Source organism: Macrosteles quadrilineatus, unplaced genomic scaffold, assembly GCF_028750875.1.
Source record: "Macrosteles quadrilineatus isolate MER2022 unplaced genomic scaffold, UCM_ALF_1.0 Scaffold_9__3_contigs__length_116548681, whole genome shotgun sequence".
NCBI lineage: Eukaryota > Metazoa > Arthropoda > Insecta > Hemiptera > Cicadellidae > Macrosteles > Macrosteles quadrilineatus.
The window spans coordinates 51,995,016-52,018,251 of NW_026542602.1; the positions used below are offsets into that span (position 1 = coordinate 51,995,016).

General features: G+C 35.9%; 1 protein-coding gene across 3 annotated transcripts; it reads left to right on the forward strand.

The window, feature by feature from the left end:
* The first annotated feature begins 4,666 nt into the window (after nucleotides 1–4,666).
* On the forward strand, nucleotides 4,667–23,236 carry LOC129002806 (D-glucuronyl C5-epimerase). Of its 3 annotated transcripts, XM_054430878.1 has the most exons (12): nucleotides 4,667–4,840; nucleotides 6,154–6,306; nucleotides 9,248–9,391; nucleotides 9,926–10,097; nucleotides 12,074–12,307; nucleotides 12,710–12,879; nucleotides 13,105–13,245; nucleotides 13,936–14,123; nucleotides 15,623–15,782; nucleotides 16,126–16,370; nucleotides 16,885–17,022; nucleotides 19,024–23,236. In XM_054430878.1, exons 2-11 carry the CDS (start codon nucleotides 6,178–6,180, stop codon nucleotides 17,012–17,014), a joined length of 1,713 nt encoding a protein of 570 aa, XP_054286853.1. In that variant the 5' UTR covers nucleotides 4,667–4,840; nucleotides 6,154–6,177; the 3' UTR covers nucleotides 17,015–17,022; nucleotides 19,024–23,236. The 3 variants fall into 3 exon arrangements, with proteins under 3 accessions (XP_054286853.1, XP_054286852.1, XP_054286855.1); XM_054430877.1 differs by having other exon boundaries at nucleotides 16,885–23,236; XM_054430880.1 differs by having other exon boundaries at nucleotides 6,164–6,306; nucleotides 16,885–23,236.

Genomic DNA, 23,236 nt, shown 5'->3' on the forward strand with positions numbered 1-23,236 from the left:
ATCCCTCGGGTCTACTAGGTAACCCAAAGGTAGGCATTGGAGCAGCCACAACAGGGGACGTAGGGTTGGCGGGTCTTTCGAACCCATAGCCGACCCCATTACTCGGCGAGCCTCTCGCCTGTCGCACCACCGATGCCAGATGTTCTCTAAGAGTCCGGGTATCAGTCTCCAAAGACAACCCAAGGATCTCTTTAACCACCTCTAACTCCCTGCTAAGTCCCACTATCTCTGCTTGATTCGATTCCGCATTACCCAGTACCTGAGGTACGGTTCTCGGGGGGTCAGGAAGCTCCACAGTTGTAGTAGCCGGCGGTACATATGTCGGTGCAGCAGCCCCAGCCGTACACAGCCTCTCATCGCTGTACCGACGGGCACTCCGCTGCTTCCAAAACGACGAGAATCTCTGCCGTAATTCCGCAGAAGTTCCAGTGGTCACCAAACCATACTGGTCCATCGTCCTCATGAGCTCCCCTTTCGAGAGGTCATATATCCAACCCACGCGACCGTCCCGGGGCTGCGACCCCAAGGACATAGTCGCTGGCGCGGAATAAGTCAGAGACGTTGTCACCGTCGTAGCCACTACCGAAGAAATTGTCGGCCAAACGGGCGAAGACGCCGGCCACAATGACGTTGTCGTCATCACCGACAGTTCGGAGCTAACCCCAGAACTAGTCGTAGCAATAGCAGACGTAATAGGCGTACCGCCCAGCACGGACGTCGTACTCGTAGTCACAACCATATTTAAAATTCAAATACCACGACTAATCCGCAAAAATAAGAGCGAAACCGATTAAAATCTATTTAACACCGTACTATAAATCAAACCAAATATAGGTGTGAAAGTCAAACCACAAATACACAATAAGGGTTCTCACTCAAATAATATTCAATAATAAAGCTCAATTAATTAGCAAAATAATAAATCAAACCAATTATAGGTGTGAAAGTCAAACCACAATTACACAATAAGGGTTCTCACTCAAATAATATTCAACACTAAAGCTCAATTAATTAGCAAAATAATATTTACCAACTAATATCTATGTATACAACCACTAAATAAATTAGGGTTCACAACACGCCACGCTGTAACAGAAAACAGGTTAGGCCTACCCAACCGACTACAAAATCACAGCAGGTCTGCCTAAAACTCTGCTCAACAGCTCAGGTCCGCAGCCAATCTGCACAAGTCCACAGCAAATCTGCACAAATAAAATTATTTTGTTCGGGCGCCGTTAATACGTCAGCAACTCAGCACCACTGCCAACCTCAGTCCCTGTTCGCAGGCGCCATCTTGCGACGATGTTTTCTGCACTAGGAAAATATAGTATTAAAAGTGCATGCAGTCGCAACCGTTTGCCGGGGATAGCTCAGCCTACAATGGCTGGGTAAAATTCCAGGGTCTGCGATAAGGTCAGGGAAACCACTAGGCCAAAAGCCGGGTCTAACCGGTATAGGACTGGCTCATACACGGGCACTGTGAACAAGTCAAAAACAAGTCACCAAAACAAACGTGCAATAATCACTACCAGGCCTACGCCGATTCTCCACTCTCCTAGGGGGTCGTTGCTGACTACGCAACTCGGGCTTCGTCCTAACTATCCAATAGTTAAGCCCAGAGTGCCTAAAACACGGTGAGTTACACGGCGACTTGCTAATAAAAACCACAACGCGTGTTATCACCAGGCGGGGTCTACTAGGCCACTATAATCCAATACACAACTCTATTGCCCAAGCTAACAATTAAACAGTTCACTCAATAATAATACCAGATAACAATACAAGTGCACAATAGGTAGAGTGACTACACCACTAGTAGCTGGTCTCCATAAATACCAAGCCAAACAAGCAAAACTAAATGGCAATTGCACTATTAAAATATTGAGCTACTTAGTAGCAGATAAATAAATATTAACTACGTTCCAAACACTAGATAAATATATTATCTGATAGCCGGTACTCCGCTACCCAAGCTACCGAGATAACGTGTTGGACTACCAAACAAGCTGTTCAGGTTAAATTAAAATAATCAAATGAATAAACAATAACAACCCTACTACTGCTACTGCTACTACCAACTTTATGTTACTTAGCTGGGCTTCTGTTAATAGGCTAATAATATTAGCTACTAGCCTACTGGCCACGTGTTTCCAACTACGCACGCTAAATCGTGCAGCCTAGGTTTGTCGGGCCTCAGAGTTATTAGTAATATAACTAACTCTTGGTACAACGCAAAATAATAACTACTACAGTCAATAAATTATATTATTTGCGCTCCAGCACCTGCCCAGAACCGTCAGGAATACACTTTAATATTATTCCTGACTAATATAAATCCTAACTACTGACAGGCTTTGACCAGCACGGTTACAACTCTAACTCTCTAACTCTCTTAAACCAAAATATAATAAAACGTCGTCCACTCACCACAAGTGGGTTACTGACTCACTACCCAACTTGAATGCCGACACTCACTCCTTGAGCACCAATATCACACGACACCGTACACTTCTCTGTACCACCCACGTACGCCGTCCGTCTCCACTGGACACCAACACTGCCTTCTTCACTGTACGGGATCCACCACTAGAATGTCCGTCCTAGGCTATCCTGAGAAACTAGGATATCCCAGGCTTATCGGCACTGATAAGCCGGGTCAAAGGGCGCTCGCTAGCTTCGCCGCCGCTGCTTGCTGATGCCAGCAATAGGTGCGCGGCCAAAAAGCAAATATTTACCCCCCTAGGAAAAATAACTCGTTACAAAATAATAGTTGGGGAGCTGAATTTTGAAACAGAAGAAGGTAAGTTAAATTTATTATAATTATGAACTTCACAATACTGTATCCAAAATATAACTATAAATATAATAATAAAACTTTTGATTTTAATTTGTATGTGCTTTTTCATTGTGACTCCTGCTCCATCAACAATACCTTATACCTTATAACCTTTCTCATTGTTAGCAAATTTAACAAAACTGTGCAATATCTTTGAATAGTTTTCCTTAATATGCTATTATATCATTGTCTTTTAAGAATAAGCCGGTTTTCGTGATGTAATGTAAGAATAATTAAATAAACGAAACCAGTTAACTAACTTACAGGTTATGTCCATGTCTATAAAAGACTTGTTATTATTATGAGGAGGAGGAAAAAAGGTATATCATAATAATTAAATTGTCATGCAGGAAAAATAATAAAGTTGAGAAGGAACGGAGCTATTTGTAATATAACGGTTTCGCCTAACCTATTCTATACTTTTTGTCACAGTTGTATTGAACATTATCCCAAACAGTTCCGTGTAACTGTTCCAAAGGTTCTAAAAAAAGGGAGGTGAAATACTGCGGTGAGAAGGTCGTCGAACGACCGACTACGGACGGACTAGTCTGTCAGTCCGCTCCGCTGTCGACAGCCTCCCTCAGTACTCACTCAGCCAGCCTGACCTGGGGCCCTATTTTTGAAATGGTTGACAGTTGAGTCTACCGTCAACACTCAACTCAACCAACAACAGGATTTGGTATTTTTGAAATCCAACAGGTTGGAAGTGAGTTAGGAATCACTAGTTGAGTGACTTGTTTTGGAAATGTAGGCATACGACCGTACGAAATTCAGATGACGTCATTTTGAACCAATCACAATGCAGAGTTCTTGCGATCTTCGATTTAACCTCTTCTTACTCTAAAATCTGGCAGCTAATCTCAATCTACCATATTTCGAGACACTGAGGTAAACTGTCAACTCCGTTCTTGAGAGATTGAGGTTATGTCTTGCTTAATCTTAGTGATTGCAAAAGTACCTTAATATAAACTTAAGTATTAAAAATAAAATTTACTATGGATGTTTGTTTTAGGGTGTAGCTCATTATAAGTTTAGGCATATCCTAAATACATTATTATTTGCTTTCTTCGTCTCTATTTCAGAACACATCACCTTATTTTAGTTTCCTTCATCGTTTTGTTTCATGTTATTTTTAATTAGTTTTTTTTATTTAGGCTAAAGCTTAAATGGCTATTTGCCCTTGCACTGAAAGCATATCGTAACTTATTAATTTGATCCCTTTATTAGGTGAATGGTATTGAAACAAACTATGATATTGTTTCTCTTTACCACAATCTTTAATACCTTAAATCATAGGTCTAACAACAATAATTATCTTATAATAAGTTAAATTAGTATGCCTAGTCTATTTCAAACATACCAACAAGGATAAAACCCTTGATTAAATAGTCTAGTATTGACACAGTAAATAAATTAAAATGCAATTAATTACAGAAAACAATCGAATAAAGTATTGGGTGCTAAGACATTGACAACAAATACATAACCTCTAAATCGCAATTAGTAATTTTAATTAAAGCAATAGCAATATGGCGTCGACTCAAAAAGAGCAATTTTTGCCGAAAGAGGAAGAAGAAAGTGCAGTCAACCGTCCACTCAACAGCTCAGTAGGTGGTGAGTAGTTTTGGTTGGATAAGTCCAACGTCAATCGTTTCAAAAATACGAAACGATTGGAAATAGAATGACTCAACACACAACTCAACAGTCAACCATTTCAAAAATAGGGCCCCTGACACTGACAGCACTCAGCAGTGACAGCGAGCTTGAGTCCGGGAGTCCCTTGAGTTGAGTTGAGAGTTGAGACTTGAGTTGAGAGAGATAGTGCATAACATAGTTCGTAGTCGTACAGAAAGTAAAATGTAATTTACATATTGATCAATATTATTATCTCTGTAATGTTTTATATGAAATGTTAACCATTTCAGATAAATTTACTCAGTTCATAATCACAAATCAGGTTCTACACTACCTGTTGAATTGCACACAGTCTCTTTGTGAAAGCAGGTAGGCCCTAATAACCTTAAATTTTCTAGAAGATTGATAAACGGAACTACACCCAAGTTGCGTAAACATACTGTATTCAAGCTATTTTTTCCTAACTTGTCAGTTAGGGCCTAAGTTGTTTTAGAACATAATGATTTAAAAAATGCATAACCGATTCAACTAACTTGGTTAATAGGCTAGGGCATATAAATGTCTTTGTATAAACACTGTAACCTGGTTCTGTTCTGTCATAGTGTTTACTATTTATCATTATGTTTATAACACATTAGGCTACATAGCCTATTCAACCCTTTCAGACCCAGCACACTCATTTTTAAGTCCTGACAACCTAACCAACATGATTGTGTAGGTTAGATGTTTATTTTTTTTTGAAGTTTCTGGATCTTTCTGTTGCTCAGACCTGAAATATTCATCTAAAAATATTCTACAATCATTGTTCACTCTTATATATTTGGGTTAAAATACATACCTAGGTGGCGTTCCCACATGACAATCAATTGATAATTACCTAGCCTATGCATTTTGGAGAGCATGGTGGTCTAGTGGAAGAGCATGAAACTTCGATTCCTGAGGTTCCGGGTTCAAATCCTGCCAAATCAACCAATGGATTTTATCTAAGTGATTGACTACCTATACCAAAACACCTAGGTTTAGCCTGAGATAACTTAGGTTATGTAAAAACGATCCAAGAATTTTTGAGATTGTTATTTCTCTGCATTTAACAGACTAAGCTACTTTAATAGCACAAAAGCCTTCTGTAGGCCTACCTAACTTCGAAACACTTGATACAGCCACAAATCCGGATAAAGTCGGACATCTGCCAACCCATATCCCTAAATAAGATCTGAGCATTAGTCTCCAGTGTTCAGTGCTCAGTTGTGTTGATCAATTGATGCTGTTGATCGTTCGTTACATTTGTACTTAAATGCCTTTGCATTAACTTTTTATCCTCTATTCTCCTCATCAGTTTTCCTATATTCATTCCTGTTTAGTTTAACAGTGGAGCAAGTAAATTATACTTGAATGTAAACAAAAGAAATCACAACTTTACCTCCATCCCGTAAGTTTAACTTGGTTTGGCTAATATTTGTGAGCTCGGACAAACCTTTGCACCGTTATTCTAATATAATCTAGGTGTGGTGATATAAATCAATATAGGTCCCCATGGTCACATTTTTAAAGTAATTCTGCTTAAAAATCTAGTAGGCCTAGTTTAGGATTGCAAATATAGGCCTAGGTATCAGTTTAGCCTACTTACTTGTTTAGCCTCCATTTTAAATTTATGCTACCAAAACATGACCTGATGCTTACAGATGGTTGCAGACCTGTGAAGTACCATGAGGGTGAATCTGAAGATGTCCGTAGTGTGTCTGAGTGCGGTTGGAGTGTTGGTAACACTGTCAGTTTGGAGTCGATGTGGTGGTGATTTGAGAGCCTTTGCACATCATCTTCGAGATAATGACCAGGTAACATACATTCATGATCGATCTAAAATCTAAAAACTATAACTCATGTGACAGTTTATAGAGTTAACAATTCATAGTATACATTTTAGTACCGGTAGCCTACATTATGGCAAATAAACACATTTGGTTTGAAATAGTAGATACGGTAATGAGTTTAATCATTTGGATTATAGGCGTAAAATTATTAAGTGTAGGCCTTTTAAATTAACGAGATTTTCCCTAGAGCTCAGTTAATAACACAAGACAGTAAGGTGTACAAAATTTGTGTTTTTTTAATTGGTTAGCTTGAAGAATAGTGCAGCATAAGAAAAAATATCTTCACAAGAACTAGGCTAAATGTGTATTTTCAAGATTCAAGATCTTTATTTGTCATTAAGCAATACAAGTATTACAATAGACATCGTCAAAGTTTTTTCTTTTTTTTTCTAATAATACATACAGTTAATTTCCTGTTAGAGTAGGCCTAACATCAAGAATGCACCAAGTGAGTAGCAATCACTCTTTAAAAAATAACAGTTAAACATAATTAACTCTAAAATAAATAAATTAACAATTAACATGTCAATGATCAAAAATAAAATCTGTAAATATAATAACAATAAAATCTTTAAATATAATAACAATTAAATATTTAAATATATTAATATTAACATTGATGTTCTAAAAACATAGGGAACTAATATCACAGGCCAGATAATCGTCTATGGAATAAAAAACATTTTCCTTAAGCCATTGTTTTATGATAGAAACAAATTGTTTAAAGGGTACAATCCATGCCTTTTTTGGCAATTTATTGAATAGTTGTATCTTCATACATATGTGGCTGCTCTTTGTTTTTTCCAATCTTACAAAAGCTAAATCTAATTGATAGTTATTCCTAGTATAGTACTGATGAGTTTCGTTTCTAGTTGTAAAATTTTTCAAAGACTCCTTAACATCTATTAGACAACAGTAAATATATAGATTAGGCAAAGTCATTATTTGTAATTCTTTGAATATTGGTTTACAAGACTGTCTTTGTGGTATATTCTTGATTGCTCTCAGTGCCTTTTTTTGCCATCCAAGAGCAGTCTGTGCACTGCAAGAGTTGCCCCATAAGGTTATACCATATCGTAGATGGGAATGAAAAAAAGCATAGTATGCAGTAATCAGCATATCTGCAGTAACACAGTGTCTTAGTTTTCTGGGAAGACAAACCACTCTGGCCAGTTTCTTACACAATTGCTCTAAGTGACTATCCCAACTTAGTCTGCTGTCTAAATATATGCCTAGCAACTTCACAGATTTAATATCCTTATAAATAGAGTAGTTAAGAGTAAAAATTATATTTTCAGTTTTCTGATTATTTACAATTAAATGATTGGATTGGAACCATTCTTGTGCAACTTCTAAAGCCTGACTCTCAGTTTTTTTAAGTTCCTTTAAATCTTTATGGCTGTTTAGGAGTGTTGTATCATCTGCATAAAAAGCAGAGGTACAAGGAATATTGAAAGAGAAATCATCAACTGCAATGATAAATAGTAGTGGCCCAAGCACTGACCCCTGGGGTACACCATTTTCAATTTTCTTAAAGCTAGATTTGTCTTTGCCCTGTATTACCATTTGCTCTCTGTCACTTAAATAAGAAGCTAACAAATTCAACTCTTGGTCCCTTATACCATAGCTGTACAGTTTCTTAATAAGAAGCTCATGTTGCATACAGTCAAAAGCTTTTGTTAAATCAATTAGTAATGCGGACGAAAGAAGTTTATTTTCAAAGTTCATTAAAAGTTTACTGACAATACTTTCTACTGCTTTGCATGTACTTACCTTGCATAAAACCAAACTGTTCATCACAAAATAGATCATTATTGATAAAATATGTATTGAGCTGTGCTTATGCAGGTTTCAAAGATCTTACTTAGTATGGGTACAAGAGAGATTGGCCGGTAACTGGATGGGTTTTTTTTTCTCACCTTTTTTTATAAATTGGCATTACCTTACAAAGTTTAAGTTTTTTAGGGTATATACCCTGATCCATCATTTTATTGAAGAGAAATGTTAATGGCTCTACTATTTCATTAATAATTTCTTTGATAACCCTATTAGAAAAACCATAATAATCTTCACTTCGTGAAGATTACCATGGTGGGGCAACCAAGACATCGCCTAAGTTTATATGAAAAATCTCCTATTTTATGGGTTTAAGGCTTTACAACAGTCTACCCACTGACTTCAAAGAAATTGAACAGTGTCTCAAAATTAAATAATGATTTTAAACAATAAGGAAAAATTGAAAAATTATTATATTCATTTTCCGAATATTTAGATGATAAGTAAATGTATTTTAGTTTAGGTAAATGTCATTTTAGTTTTATTTTGTATTGTTAAAAATATGACAAAGTCAACTGTTTCACCAGCTACGTTGGATTTGTGAAATGTTTTGAGACCATAAAGTAGGTAGTAGCAGTCAATAACAGTTTCAAATTTCCCAACCCAAAATCCCAACTCATGTTTTCAAATACTCAAAATTCCCAGCTTTTACACTTTTTCACAGGTCCCCAACAGGGTTGCCACCCGTCCCGATTCTGCCGGGACTGTCCCGATTTTGGTTCCTTATGCCCGTATTTAAGCCTATGTCAATCCGGGAGGGAGGGGGGTAATGTCCCGATTTTTCTCTGACCTAAGTTTGCAACCCTGATCCCCACCCAGTCACAAGGTGGGGTGACTCCTCCCTACCTCCCTGGGCGATGTCCCTGAATGTACATAGAAATAATGAAATATAAAAGGGTAGTTTTATTCATTGATTTTTAATTCCACACGCTTGTAAATAAGTTACTGGTGAGATTTTCCAAAGGAGATTTTGAAAAATGTCAACACAGACTGCATTTGTTGCAGTGATAGATTTAACATGGAATATTGTGGTTATAGGAATGATGTTTACGAGGTTTTGTTCTTCTAGGATGGACAGAGTGAGCGCTCTGGCAACGAAGGACAAGGGTTTGAAGAACTCGATTGCAACATTAATGGAGAATACACGATTGGCTGCCGAAGAGAAGGAGAAGAAGTTTATATACCTTTTTCATTTCTTCATAAGTACTTTGAGGTAGGCTTCTGTTTTTAAAGTTTTTAATACCTAATAAGTGTATTTATTGGTTAGCATAATACAATAGATGAGGTGACCACAGTATCATATATTATACCTATTGTTAAACTCAAATCCATTATAATTACCAAACAATTTGAATCAATTATTCCTAGTTTACCTGTAGGCTATTAGATTCTAAGTTTTTGATTTTTGTACAATACTGGTGAGTAAAATTAATTTAAGGGTTTTAAAATACTAAAAATTTAGATAGAGACAACTATAAATTAGACTATATGGAAATTACATTATCTGATAAGATTTCAATTAATGTTGCCAAATTAACGTTAAATAGAATAAGAAATGTCACCTTGTACTTGACCGCTATTGAGACGTTTAGGCCTGCTCAAGAACAATTCACTCGTGTCAGTAAAACCTTTTTCAAGGCGAGGTGAACAATTGCATATTTAAATGTACCTTACATGGATGGTTTGCTCATAGATTAAATAGAAAATGATAATGAAGTTATTGTAAGTCTAAACTCAATGTTTGTAGGTATATGGCAAGCTAGCAACGTATGATGGATATGAAAGGTTTGAATGGTCCCACTCTTACTCCAAGGTCTACTACCCCAAGTCTAGATACGAGCCTCGCGGCGTCTTTCTGTACTTTGAGAATTACAATGTCGAACTCAGAGAACGAGTCAAATGTATCAGTGCTATTGAAGGTTAGTTTCATTTAAGTTTTTACCAAGAGAATAACAACATCATTGAAATTGTTGAAGCAGTAGAACTAGAGCTACTGTACCATCGAATCAATGTTGAAATATCTCAATTAGCACAAAAATAGTTTTGACATCAAATCATTGTGTAGTGTTGCACACTGCATACCACACCGAGTTAAGGTACAGTAGAACCTCCATAGCAAGACTCATGGGGATTATTAAATAAGACTTGTTATCATTTTGACTTCTTATTGAGGTCAGGGCCGGATTTCCCAATAGGCCCGGTAGGCCCGGGCCTATGGGCGCAAGCTCCCAGAGGGCGCACGGCCGAGAGGATTTTTTTTAAATATGTAAAAATAAAAATAAATAGTCATAGTTGATAAGAAAATCTCTGGCTAGTAAAGCATTCTGATTCTGAAGTTCATAGGTAGAAATAATTGTTAGAAAATGTAAACTATTTTACAGAATTTTGCATCACTTTCGTTACAACATTGGTAACGGACATTGGTTATACGGGAGTAGGCTGTAGGGATGTTGCCGTTGACGAGCGCCCGAGCGGTACGGTATGTATCGTATTGCCACTGCACTGCCACTATGCTGGCCTGGCGCTACTGATCGGAGGAATTAGGGGAGTATGCATTCTAGACACTGTTACCACCCTCACCTTACAAAACAAAAGTTATTACCAATCTTTTGAATAGTTTACAACAATCTGCATGATCAAGTTAAAATATATATATAATACGTTGTGTTGAATATTAAAAAAATGATGAATTAATCTTTAAAATTAACAAAAAAATATTAATATTAGTTTGCAATTGTTTTTAGAAAAATTCTATACCCTCCAAAGCCCTACTGTACGCCCCTGCACGATATAGTTTTAAATAAAGGTTTGAAGGAAAGTAACTGTGGCCAGACTAGGGGGCGGGAAATTATTTGGGCCTAGGGGCGCCAAAATGCTAAATCCGGCCCTGATTGAGGTTTGAAATAACATGTGATTAGGGGTAAAATAAATTCTAGGGGATTTGAAAATGACACTTGTTATGTTAGCAACATAACCTATTGTCATTTTTTGTGTAAGCTTGTTTACATAGTGAGGCATTGGGATACTTGTAAAATCATACAATGGTGTCATCATCAAAGCCAAACAAACCTAAAAATCTTTGACTCATGGAAAAAAAACAGCATTTTATAATAAATTGAAATATAAATTTAGTGTTTTCAGTTTTCATGTATATTACTAATGCCACTTGTTGTCAACTGTACAGTGTGTTTATTTTTAACTTGTTTTGTTGAATTAAATTCTTAATTCTTGATGAACTCTTAAATTTACTGAAAACAGTAGAACCCCACTAATCCGACCTTGGCTAGTCCGACCCCTCGCTTAATCTGACTATGCCATCGCTTATCGATGACAATTTTATCGTGGTAATACTGTTGGTCATGTGTTCATCATCACGCTCTCTCACAATCGAGACAAAAATCTTGCTTATCCCCTACAATCACGTACACATTATCATTGACCGATATCTCTAGTCCCAATTCTTTCTAAAATATGAAACACTGATCACACTAACAAATGTATTCATATTTTGAAAAAAAAATAACTTGTTCAGTGACAATCAAGGCCTTGCAAAACAAAATTACAGATATTTTTAATGGCTTTGATACTAAAATTAATATGTCTGCTTCATTAGTAGATTTGGCTAAAGCTTTTGACTGTCTCTCATGAAATTCTTATTAAAAATTAGCTTTTTATGGAGTAGCTTAAAAATCATTAAATCTGTTACGCTCATATTTAGCGATCCTTTTTCAGCTGGTGCAGGTAAATAGTTCAAGATGTAATATGTTGAAAATAAAAATTGGCATACCTCAAGGATCAGTCCTTGGGCCTCTACTATTTATTGTTTATATTTATCTCAATCCTTTTTACTTGTAAACATTTCAAAATGTACTAACCTTACTGCATGCCTATGAAGGTGTGCCAGTGTCTACCCAGTGGGAGAGTCAAGGCTACTTCTACCCAACGCAGATCGCCCAGTTTGGTTTGTCTCACTACAGCAAAAACCTGACGGAGCCAGAGCCGAGACGCAAGATTCTCGAGGAAGGCAGCGGAGCCACTCCGGACTGGACGATTGGTCCTGGTGCCATTGCTGTGAGAAGTATGGAGCAGCCTCGCCACTCTCATGTGCTCAAGTTTCAAACTTCCTCTGGTAAGAACTTGACTTGTTGACAGTGAAAATTCAGAATGTCCCTCTCTACGTCTCTGAGGATACGTTATCAAATTCCCCTGGCCCTTATCAAATTCACAAAATATACAAGTTTGAGTTAGCCATGTTTAACGAGATGGACACCTAAAAAAACCCCTCTCTCACCTGGTATATTTTTCAAGCACTGTAGAGTCCCGCTATCCAAACCCCATTGTTTTCAGATATTCAAATATTCACCGATTCAGATATTAACATACAAAAAAAATGTTATGTCTGTGGGGTTTTTGTGTGGTTTGCACCAACAAAATGTTGTTGGTGGTTCAGATATTATTTTTTTTTCCTTAAGGTACAGTTGATATTAACTTGACCGAGTTGCGGAGTGTTCACTTGGTTTGCTTTTTACAGAGGCTGGTATCAGCCTAGTGGTAGACCACGTGTTGGACTTTGTCCTGAGTGCAGATGTTCGGCTGTCAGTTGAAGACAACTCGTCTCTGGCCGTAACACTGCACAATCGTGAGAAGAAGCAAGTCTGGACTTTGCACTACACCTGCTCCAATCAGCTGCTGGATGCCCAAGTATATAACTTACATAATACCATGATGATAACGCTATTCCTCTAATTCATATACATATATATATGTAAATAATAGTAATTATTAAAATAAAGCGACAAACTTTTTCCCCCTTGATTGATTTAAGTAGCAATTAACTTAAAAAATCTTTTATATCACCTACTATCTTTATGGATGGTTTTATATGATGAACAAAGCAAATTAATTTGTGTTTTCTATATTTTTCAGGAGCAAAACATTTTCTACGGACTCGGCTGTCAGCACCATAGTGATTGGCATCACATTACGAGAGATTTGCTCGTGGATTTGCAGAAAGGCTTGGTATTGCTCAACATGGGGAAGCGCAAGATATCTCGATCTAAATTCAAAGTAAGGCAGTTTTCTCCCGCTACTACAGGAAACCAAAATTTTTTGCATTCCCTATTCAAATTCCTTCAGTTAGATGAGCATTTTTTAAATACCGTTATGAAAAACTTGCACTTTTAAGTCTATTAATTACAAGCCAATGGGGTGCAAGTTTAGAGTATTCTTCATACAAGGAGGCAATTATGACCACTGTTCAAACTTCATACACATGATACTATTAACAGGGTGTATTAACGGGGGGTGTACAGCTGACGTGGAAAATCGGGAATCGTGAATTTTGGTGACTGGAAAAAATACTGAGAATTGTGTATGAATTTTGTGCAGGACAAGAAAATTCCTGCCATTTGTTTTCTTTTTGCGTTATCTTGTCAAGTAAAAAATGGTGATTGGAAAATGATATTGATGTTGCCAGGTTTGGGAAAGTCGCTGCAATTGCATGAAATCAACAGAATTAAGAATGAAATCCTCATATGTTATTATATTTCATACAGTAATAATTGGTGTAAGTATGGAGATTATCGCGAGGGTTGAATTGGTAAAGTTCTCCTCCAAAATGAGTTGTTACGCTTTATATTTTAAATTGTTATTACAGTATCATCACAACCTGTTGAAAGTCAAGTAGGCTATGTAGGCTATCATTGTTTGATTTGACGCCATTGTAAATGGGTTCTCTACAGAGTTTTGTCATGTCAGGTGGGGACCATCACTCTAACTGGATCTGGTATGTTGGACAACCTGACTCTGTCGTCCAGCGAGCACATGTCGCAGTTCTACGCGGCTGCACGGTGGTTCGTACATCATCAGGACCCAGACACAGGTGGCTGGCCCAATCCTGTCCGGCGTCGTGGCGTGCAAGGCATGCGCGATTTGCAACCGGGCTGGTATGTAACACACCTTATTGTTTAGCAGTTGAAATGTTGATTTTAGAGGTCATTTGAATAGAGATTGAGAAGTTTGATCAACAATAAAATCTAAAATTACTTACAGAACTCTAGTTATTTACTTTTATTCTGTAACCACTACAGAATTCTTGTACGTAATTTATTTTCTGCAGTTAGCAGGTCTGATGCCTTGTTTTGTGAATTTGCTGCCGTCCAGTTTAGTGCAATTTGTAACATCACAGAACAAATACTTTGTATCCCTTGGATTATGGAAATGGTCACTGACTATATCCCTTCGAGCGTCCATCGTCGAAAAATCGACGCGCTACACACTTTGTGTAGTGTCACGCGTCGATTTTTCGACGCACGAACATCGTTTACGGCGTAGGCTCTATGACTGACTGAATCGGATTGAACTGGATCGAGTTAGGTATCGTTCTTTCCGTTATATTCTAAGCTTTCTCCAGAGGTCTGTCTCAGCGCTGTATGTTCTCCGAGCCGATCGTAATTGTAGCAGACAGCTGACGTGCGTATTCGTAAACAGCTTGGTTATCCTCGGACCGATGACTGATGTGTTTTATTACGTTTTTGTTTTAGTGTTAAAAATCAAAAGTAGTGATATACTTGGTGCATTATAAGAAGATTTAAGTGATTTTGAAGGGCTGGTTGATGATCCTGAAGAAGTAGGTAGTGATATTGATGTAAATTATCAGCCAGATTCCTAGCTATGGTTAGGCTATGCATTCTTAGCTAAACGCTATGTACTGAAATCCGTTTTTCACTCATAACTTATTTATTTGATAACTTACCTCACTATATGATTATATATTTGTAATCCTCATTAAATTTAGAACAAAGTGGCTATTTTCAAATATTTATAGGCCTATAATTTATACAATTTCATTGAGCGCGAACTTATTTTTTTTTTTTTCAATTTTTCCAAAATAATTTTTTTTTTACCTAAAAATTTTTTTTGAAACAAATATTCCTTATGTTTTATGTATGATATTGAAGCCCATGATTTTCCAAACAAAATGGTATATAGAACATTAGAATTAACATTGTTTTAAGCTTCTCAGATCTGTTTTAATAAAACCTTGCAAATGCGCCAAAAATAGGTGGACATTAAGGCCTAAACTATGGACAATTGGAGGGATATAAGGTTTCAATACGGTACCACAAAACCTTAGTTCGCGGAGTTGTTGTCAACTGGTTTTATATTGGAAAAACTCCTGATATGCTGCCCAATACCAGAGAGTCATTCAGAAATCCAACTTAGTTCCGCTGGATCAGCAAGACAGGTGGTACGAGGCTGTTAAAGACTTGATCCATTCACAAGAGCCTTTTCAAGTAGGCCTACCCTAGTACCTAGGGGGGGTTGGTTTCTTCATAACATACCTAGCAGCTACTTGGCTGTTTAGGAAACTACCGCTCCTTCAACATGCATTGTGCTCGGTTGATCTTCTTACTTCACATTTTAAAATGAGATGTGATTCCAGGTTGTCAGCAATGGGCCAAGGGCACGGCATTTCTGTGCTTGCTCGAGCGTACTACCACTCAGGTGGTGATCGTCAGTACCTGGACGCTGCGCTCAAAGCACTCAAGCCATTCAGAGTGCTAAGTAAAGACGGGGGAGTTTTGGCTCTGTTTTTAGGCCAGGTAAGTGTTTTTTTTTTTTTTTTTTTTTTTTTTTACATTAACCTATGTGGTACTTGTGGTAGTAATATATAAGGCAAATTTCATTAGGAAAGTAATCCTCATGTCATTACATTTTAGATAGTAACAATTGGTGTAGGTATGGAACATCATACCGTTGGCTACACCTTTATTAAATAGCCAACTGACACACCGTTAACATATACTGTACTGAATAAATGAATAATTTAGTACTTGTTTGTAATGCTAAAACGTTAAAGAGTTTTAACTTGAGGTAGAAAATAGATGCATATTCAATTTTGTACCTTAATTCACCTCAAACACTCATTACCCAATGATTGTCCAGATCCCATGGTATGAGGAGTATCCGACAGACCCGCCTTCGTTGGTCCTCAATGGGTTTATCTACTCGTTGATCGGACTGTACGACCTGGTGAGTCTGGCTCCTGCGTTGCAAGCTCGCGATGCTGCTGCCCTCTTCAGTCAAGGCATCAAGTCGCTCAAGAAGCTGCTACTCATGTTCGACACTGGATCGGGCACAAACTACGATCTACGCCACCTCACTATCGGTTGTGCTCCCAACATTGCAAGGTAAAGTGTAAGGATGGGTTGGTTTTAAAGTAAATTTTAGTAGTAAAATAAAATTTAAACTGAATTGTTATTAAGTGTCTGTTTTTGCTTGTTGGTTGTTGCGCAGCAACTGGGAAGCAATCATGCGATATTTTACAATCATGTTGATCTCAGAAAAAGACTGCAGAACATATATCTCTCTCATTTATTTTATCTGTCCACAGCCATTTACAAACCAATGTCTACTGATGTTTGTTCTGAAAACATCTTACAAAAGTGATTGAGATATATTAAACGGTATATTAAGTAAAACTGAATGGAAAAGAAGTGGTAGGAAATAAAACGCTAAATGCATTACTTTTAACTGTGTTAAAACTGATTAGTATGATGACGTGACAAGTAATGACGTGAACCTTTTCAAAAGTTTCATTATGTGAAACTCGCCGATGACAAACTGAATCGGTTTTGATACAATCCATTATGCGAATATCAGAGAGAACTGTCAGTAGCCTGAAATGTGCATTTTGAATTTCAGGTGGGACTATCATGCCACACATGTTAACCAGCTGTTGCTGCTGGCCACGATAGACAAAGATCCTCTGTTATCGACAACGGCAGGTCGGTGGGTCGGATACATGAGCGGCAAGCGAGCGCCTCACAATTGAGCAGCAAGGTTTGTGGCACGATTCAGTGTAGTCCTTGAAAGATATGGTATTTTAATGCCAATTTTGTACTAAACTGTGAAGAAATGTAAATTCTTTGTTATTTCTCAAAGTGCAAAGGGCATTAAATGCCACTTAATTACTTTGAATATTAATGACAATTTTTTGTTTTATTTATTATGAAACGAGTTTTCTGGTCTGATATGCTTTAAACTTGATGTATAATCTTCTAAAACTGAGACGTGTTTATTTTTGTATACTTATGTTTCATTAGGGACGTTTTGTACCAAATTACTATTTGAATCTTTTCTGTATCATTTTAGTCAACTGAATTACGTACTCAATACATATCATTTATAAGTAATGTATATAAGACACGAGATGTTCATGTAGACTAATTTTTACTCTGTAGTTACTAAGCAGTTTTATTCTTGCAAAAGTTTTATTTAAACAACATTTCATTGATAGTAGGCTGTGTTTTTTTATTTTTTAAACTAAGTGGATTCATCATTAATTGAAAGCTTTGTGATAAATGACATCTGTGTCTGGTAACGCTTCGCATGGAATCGAACCAGCGAGCTTCAGATTTTAAAATGACCACAGTAACCACTTGTCTTGCCTACATAATAAAATTATGTTATTTTTTACTTTACATCAGCGTAGAATCATTGAGTTTGTGGTAATATAAATATACATTCTGTAGATTTTAAAAAAGCTATCTATATAGATTCTATATCTAGGCCTATTTATTTCTTGAAAATTTGATTATTGTTTTCAATTTATTCCCAGGACTTGTTTTGTGTCAGAATTTGCTTGTGTGAACTTTATAAAAGAATCAAATATTCAAATTCAATACTTGCTCATGTTAGGAGAGTCCAAACAATGTTACCACAATATAATTAAAAAATGAAAAGCTGATTTTTTTTGGTTGTATTGTAATATATTTTAGGTTTAGCTTTCCTTTTGGTGAGCTCATTGCAAAATTAGATACACTAGGGCCTATTTATTGTGAAAATCTATGGGATTGATCGGCCAACTAAAGTTTGAATTATTTCCAACTTCACTTTGTGAAATTATCAGATCGTGACCTGTTTTACTGCCAAGGATAGCATGGACACAGGTAATGCCTAATCGATTATAATTATTATACAACTGAAAACAACAAGATTGTTGGGGCAATAATCAAGCCTATCAAATTACATATCATTTGATGTCTGACATATTGTGTTTTAAAAAGAAATTCGTACCCTAATTCTTTAAATAAAGGAGGTTTCCCAATAGTTACAAAATTCAAAATTACTAAACGTTTCCTTTGTTATGAACTATTCTCTATTTGAGTTATCCTTTTTTCCTGCCATCTCTAATCAACTTAGGTATAGTGTTTAGACTGATTGAATATGTAGTAAATACTATTTGGTGATCTCATAACTTAAGACCATTTCATGTTTGGAATGCTGTTTTAGTATTTAAGTTCTGAGGTAAAAATACTGAGACATGCAACAACTTTGTAGATTTAGTGAAATAATTGTAAAATATTTGTTTAGTTGGTAGCTGTTAGTTATGGAAGGAATATTTAATTTTTTTGTTTAATAGTCTTAAAATAATCTTTAACCTATTGTTTATAATTTGTTTTCAACTGTATCAGAATTCTAGGGGTGTGTGAATAGGGATTTTTGGGTTTGAATCAAATTAAATAGAATACTTCATAATATATCCGAATATCGAATATTACTGAGTAACTATTTGCAGTAACTATATCCAGTCGTCATTATTCTCTATTTTTGCAACATGTCGGTTATAGCTCTCTGAATGATCTGAAAGGTTTGATGAGGGACATGATCCCATGCTGTAAGTCTTACCAGTGCAGGTTTGACTGTGCGCGAGTACTGTGACGTGGCCTTTGAAAAGCTGATTTACAAGGTTCTGAATAGCTGTTTCGTATATGTCAACCTGTGGTGTGCTGTTGTCAAACACATAATTTCTCATCTTGGTTATAATTTGCTGTGTCTTAGGCTCAGAAATGACTTCCACTCAAGATCTACATTCACTATCCAACTCACAAGGCACTAACGACCTCACATGTATGGCAACTTGGACGGAATCCATATGCATGATTTAAGTGTTATCTATCTTGATACTCTTCGATGAATTTATATGAAAATTATATGAATAGTGTAATCTGAAAACTAATAAGATCTTGCAGCTCCTCCATAAATTAACTTTATTGTATAAAGTAAAGTTTATGAAAAACTTACTGGTACCGTTAGGTCTATTTACTATTTGAATGTTTGAAATACTCATCAATATCGAGCGGGCTCAAATATTAAAGAATTCATAAATTACAAGGCTAAAATGTGGTTCGGATTCCACTATAAACTGTAAGTCCCTTAGTTGCTGCCATTGGCTGTTATTAATTAACAGTTCTGTGTAAGGAACATGTCGGCCTTAGTCAATAACAAGACTAAAAGATCGCGCCACTCATCCCACTCTCATCTCCATTCATACTTGGCTTAAAATACCTACTTCGCACACTCCTACAGAACTCTCAAAATTAGTACTATAATAGTTATAATTTTGTTACGTTAATCTATTTTTTTCTCGTAGCAGGTGGGAAAATGTCTCACTGTTCAAATAGGTAATTGGTGCTAATTGTAAATATTACTACCTATATATATGTGTAATTACTTGTGTATCTATAGTATATTAATTAAATGTAATATTTACATGATTTGTAAATAATATAGTAGGAACATACATATTAATATATTATTTTTATTTTTATTAACCTTTACTAATATTATATATTATACGAGTGAATATCTGATTTTCTTTTCTGCTATTAATGCTTGATTCTTTCATTTACTTATTTTTACTTTAACGTGCAATTGCCAATGTTACCTTAAAGTAGTTCAGGGAAAAGAGTCAATTAGAATATTATTAAATTGTACACAAAATTGGGGTACATAAAATATAGTGTAGATTATACTTATATTTAATACATTATTTCATATGCCACTTTTGCTTGTAATTGCTAGCATAGATAAAACATACTCCCCCAAGTAGATTTCTCATCCTTATACAACAGCTGAAGACAATTTTATTGTTAGTTCTGTACGGTTTATGTAGAGGTTGTGTTTTGTTTACAACTTGTTTCCAGTTATTACAGTCATTTAAAACCTTGTTTAACCAAATAATACGATTTAATCATAAACAATAACTTGTCACCTAGTTATATAACCAAACAGTAAAGCACAAATAAAGAAATTAACCCTAAAATGATAGAATCAAAATTTTGTCGACACTAGCGCCCAGTGTCACCGTACATGAACTTGACTCGAAAAACGTGCTTCAAAATTTACAATGAGAAGTCTACTTGTGTTGGTTAGTCTATGTTGCTAGTCATTTTACTCCGTTGAGGTTTTTGCAGTTAAGTTTATGAAGTACACTAGAGATCATATTTCAACAAATTTATAGACTTTATTAATAAGTTTTTTGGAAGTAAAACACCTGGCTTAGGAATACATTAGGGAGAAGGGATGGATACACAACTAACTAACCTATGAAGAGGACAAGGTTAAAAACACACAAAAAAGTTAAATTGGCCATCACCTTTTGTCTGACGAAACCCGTTGTTGGGACGACATAGAAGGAAAATACAGAGGAAACATTCAATGGCACACTTAAGTCATGTCTAGCACCAGTCGCTTGTGTCTAGTTCAAATTCTATTGGTCGTCCCCTTCAGCTCTCCTCTCCCCCTCACCATCACACACTACAGCGCTTACGATGTAGGAATAGCCTGTGTGCTACAACTGCTGTTGTAAACAATAGCCGTTCGGGCTCTTCCTTGCTCGGTACTAGTATATTTCCGTCCCACCATTCCAGAGCTAAAAGCACACGGTTGTATCATAAGCATGTTTCTTACTTCCTTGTGTTGGGACAAAATATCAAATTTATTGTGTTGTGAACTTTTTTTGTGTGCTTTTAACTACCTGCAACTCTTTTCTTAGGTAAGTTAGTTGTGTATATACATTCCTTCTGTATTATCTGCTCTTTAATAATTGTTTTTGTCTGATTCATTGACTGTCTAAGTGCATATCATTATCATAAGCTTTCAAAAAACGAATTGAGAACTGCTAACAATGTTTGGTTAAATTTGGTAATTCTTTGGCACATTCTTTTGCCATTAACGCTTGGTATTCTACATAGCCTACTTTAATTAAATTGTTTTTTATGTATATTTGTTGTAGGGTCTTCTTCTCTAAACTCAAAGTCAAATATAGGTTAGATTGTTTACATCTTGGAACTGATTTTATGTACTTTTCTGTTTGATATACTATCAGTAGAATTAGTAGATTGCCTAAGATGTCTATAAGTAGTGCACTTCAATCCACATGAGCTTATTACCTCTAGTATACCACCCTTGTGTAAATACAAAATATTTTGGATAGAGTTATAATTTTGTAGAGAGAACTGTACATCTATTGATTGTGATTGGCTTTGTTAAGCCCTAAACGTGTACATAATGTTGTTACTTTGTGAACTAAACATGTGTAACTTTGTGTATGTAAAAAGTGTCAAGATAAATCATGTTTAGTCGAACTGTACTTAAATGTGTATTGTTTTATAGATGAAATTTTTATTTATTTGACTATATAAACTTGAATTTACAATTTGATTTGGAGCCAAGAAGGAATTATTAGTTTGTTAGCTCAGGGTTTCTCAATCTTTGGTACGCAGAAGGTGGTACGTGGTGACATTTTTAAGTATGAGTATTACATGTCAGGATTTTATGCAGCATTAGTTCGCGGTCCATTGACAACTGTAGTTAACAAAAAATTAGAAAGTTGAATTTCTCCAAAGATATTTTCTAACGAGTGCAATATAGTTTTTGTAACAAAAACTACAAATTGATATGAAATAATAGCACTCAAATAATATAAAATTTAAAACTCGAGCCCAAAGCTCAGTTCTTATACTAGGGTTTCATCTTTTGTGAACCCATAATCTTCTCAGGAAAGGTCCATGTTTACAACAGGAAAATGTGTTAGTTCCGTTAGCAAAATAATTAATAGGTATTAAACATATTCCATCCATAATAATAAATAAATAAATAATAAAACTACGTTCGCAGTACTGTGAATTTAGTTTTAAAGATTTCTCTGTGGTTACAGTGTTATGTAATTAAAATACCCACTTTCTTCTGATGGTGTATAACACTTATAAATACCACTAGGGATTTGAAGTGAACTGACTCGGGTACACTGGCTACATTAATGCAACTAAATACACTTTATTGCAAAATCATACCGTATTAAAGGAAGTGCTTTTCACAAATATTGAGCTTTAAACTTAATTTCACCTTGAACACTTGTGTTCACAGTGTATTTTTAAATAAACACAAGAAAATGAGGTTGAGGAGTCTTATTTACCGTTGCTCAACAGTTCAGTTATTTTGTAATTGAATGGTAAATCTGTTGAAATACTTGAATGTAAAAAATGTCAGGCTCCGATAGATCTCCATCTAGATAAAAGCCACACTATTCATTGTACCGGGAAAGATATGATCTTAGCTCCCATGGTAATGAAAACTCTGTTGAGAATCGCAGTAGTAATAATTTGTCTGAAGGTAGCTTTTCTGAGCTACGTACACATTCGAAACGTGGCCTTGAAAAGAGTCCAATGCGGTCTCATTCACCTCCAACTCAGCAATGTTCCTCGTCTCGAGGATCTGCTTTCAGCTGATATTTTTGGTTGTAGGCTTCTCGTTAAACCTAAATATTATTTAAACAGGGAATTAACCTGACATGCTAAGGAAATATTTTAGTAAAAATTTAATCAGTCATGAAATATTTTAGTAAAAATTAATTCAGTCAATCGATCTTGGCTTAGTCTGCAGGTTTGCGGTGGGGGGGAGGAGAAATTTGTTTCTAATAAGAATCTCCGTTCAGCTCTGTTTTTCACTTGTCCTTACTTTATACGGAAATTATACTTCCTTGTGAATGACAATAACTTCTAAGTGTTGTTTAATCTTAACGATTGTATATTGTAAAAAAGGTTTTTAATTGTCTTTTGATTGTTCGCTTTACGTTGATTTTACTGCAATTCTATTTACCATAATCAAAAACTTATGTGTTATTGTGAATGAAATAAATGTTATGATTGAACCTGTATTTTGCACATGATACTATAAGCACTAAAGGAAAATAAAACACAACTTTATAACA

Bases quoted from the DNA above. Each gene is read 5' to 3' on its own strand.
- LOC129002806 (XM_054430877.1), top strand. From the start codon at position 6,178: ATGAGGGTGAATCTGAAGATGTCCGTAGTGTGTCTGAGTGCGGTTGGA. The intron at 13,246-13,935 runs GTAAGGCAGTTT...TTGTCATGTCAG, and splicing joins TATCTCGATCTAAATTCAAA to GTGGGGACCATCACTCTAAC. The intron at 14,124-15,622 runs GTATGTAACACA...ATGTGATTCCAG, and splicing joins CGCGATTTGCAACCGGGCTG to GTTGTCAGCAATGGGCCAAG.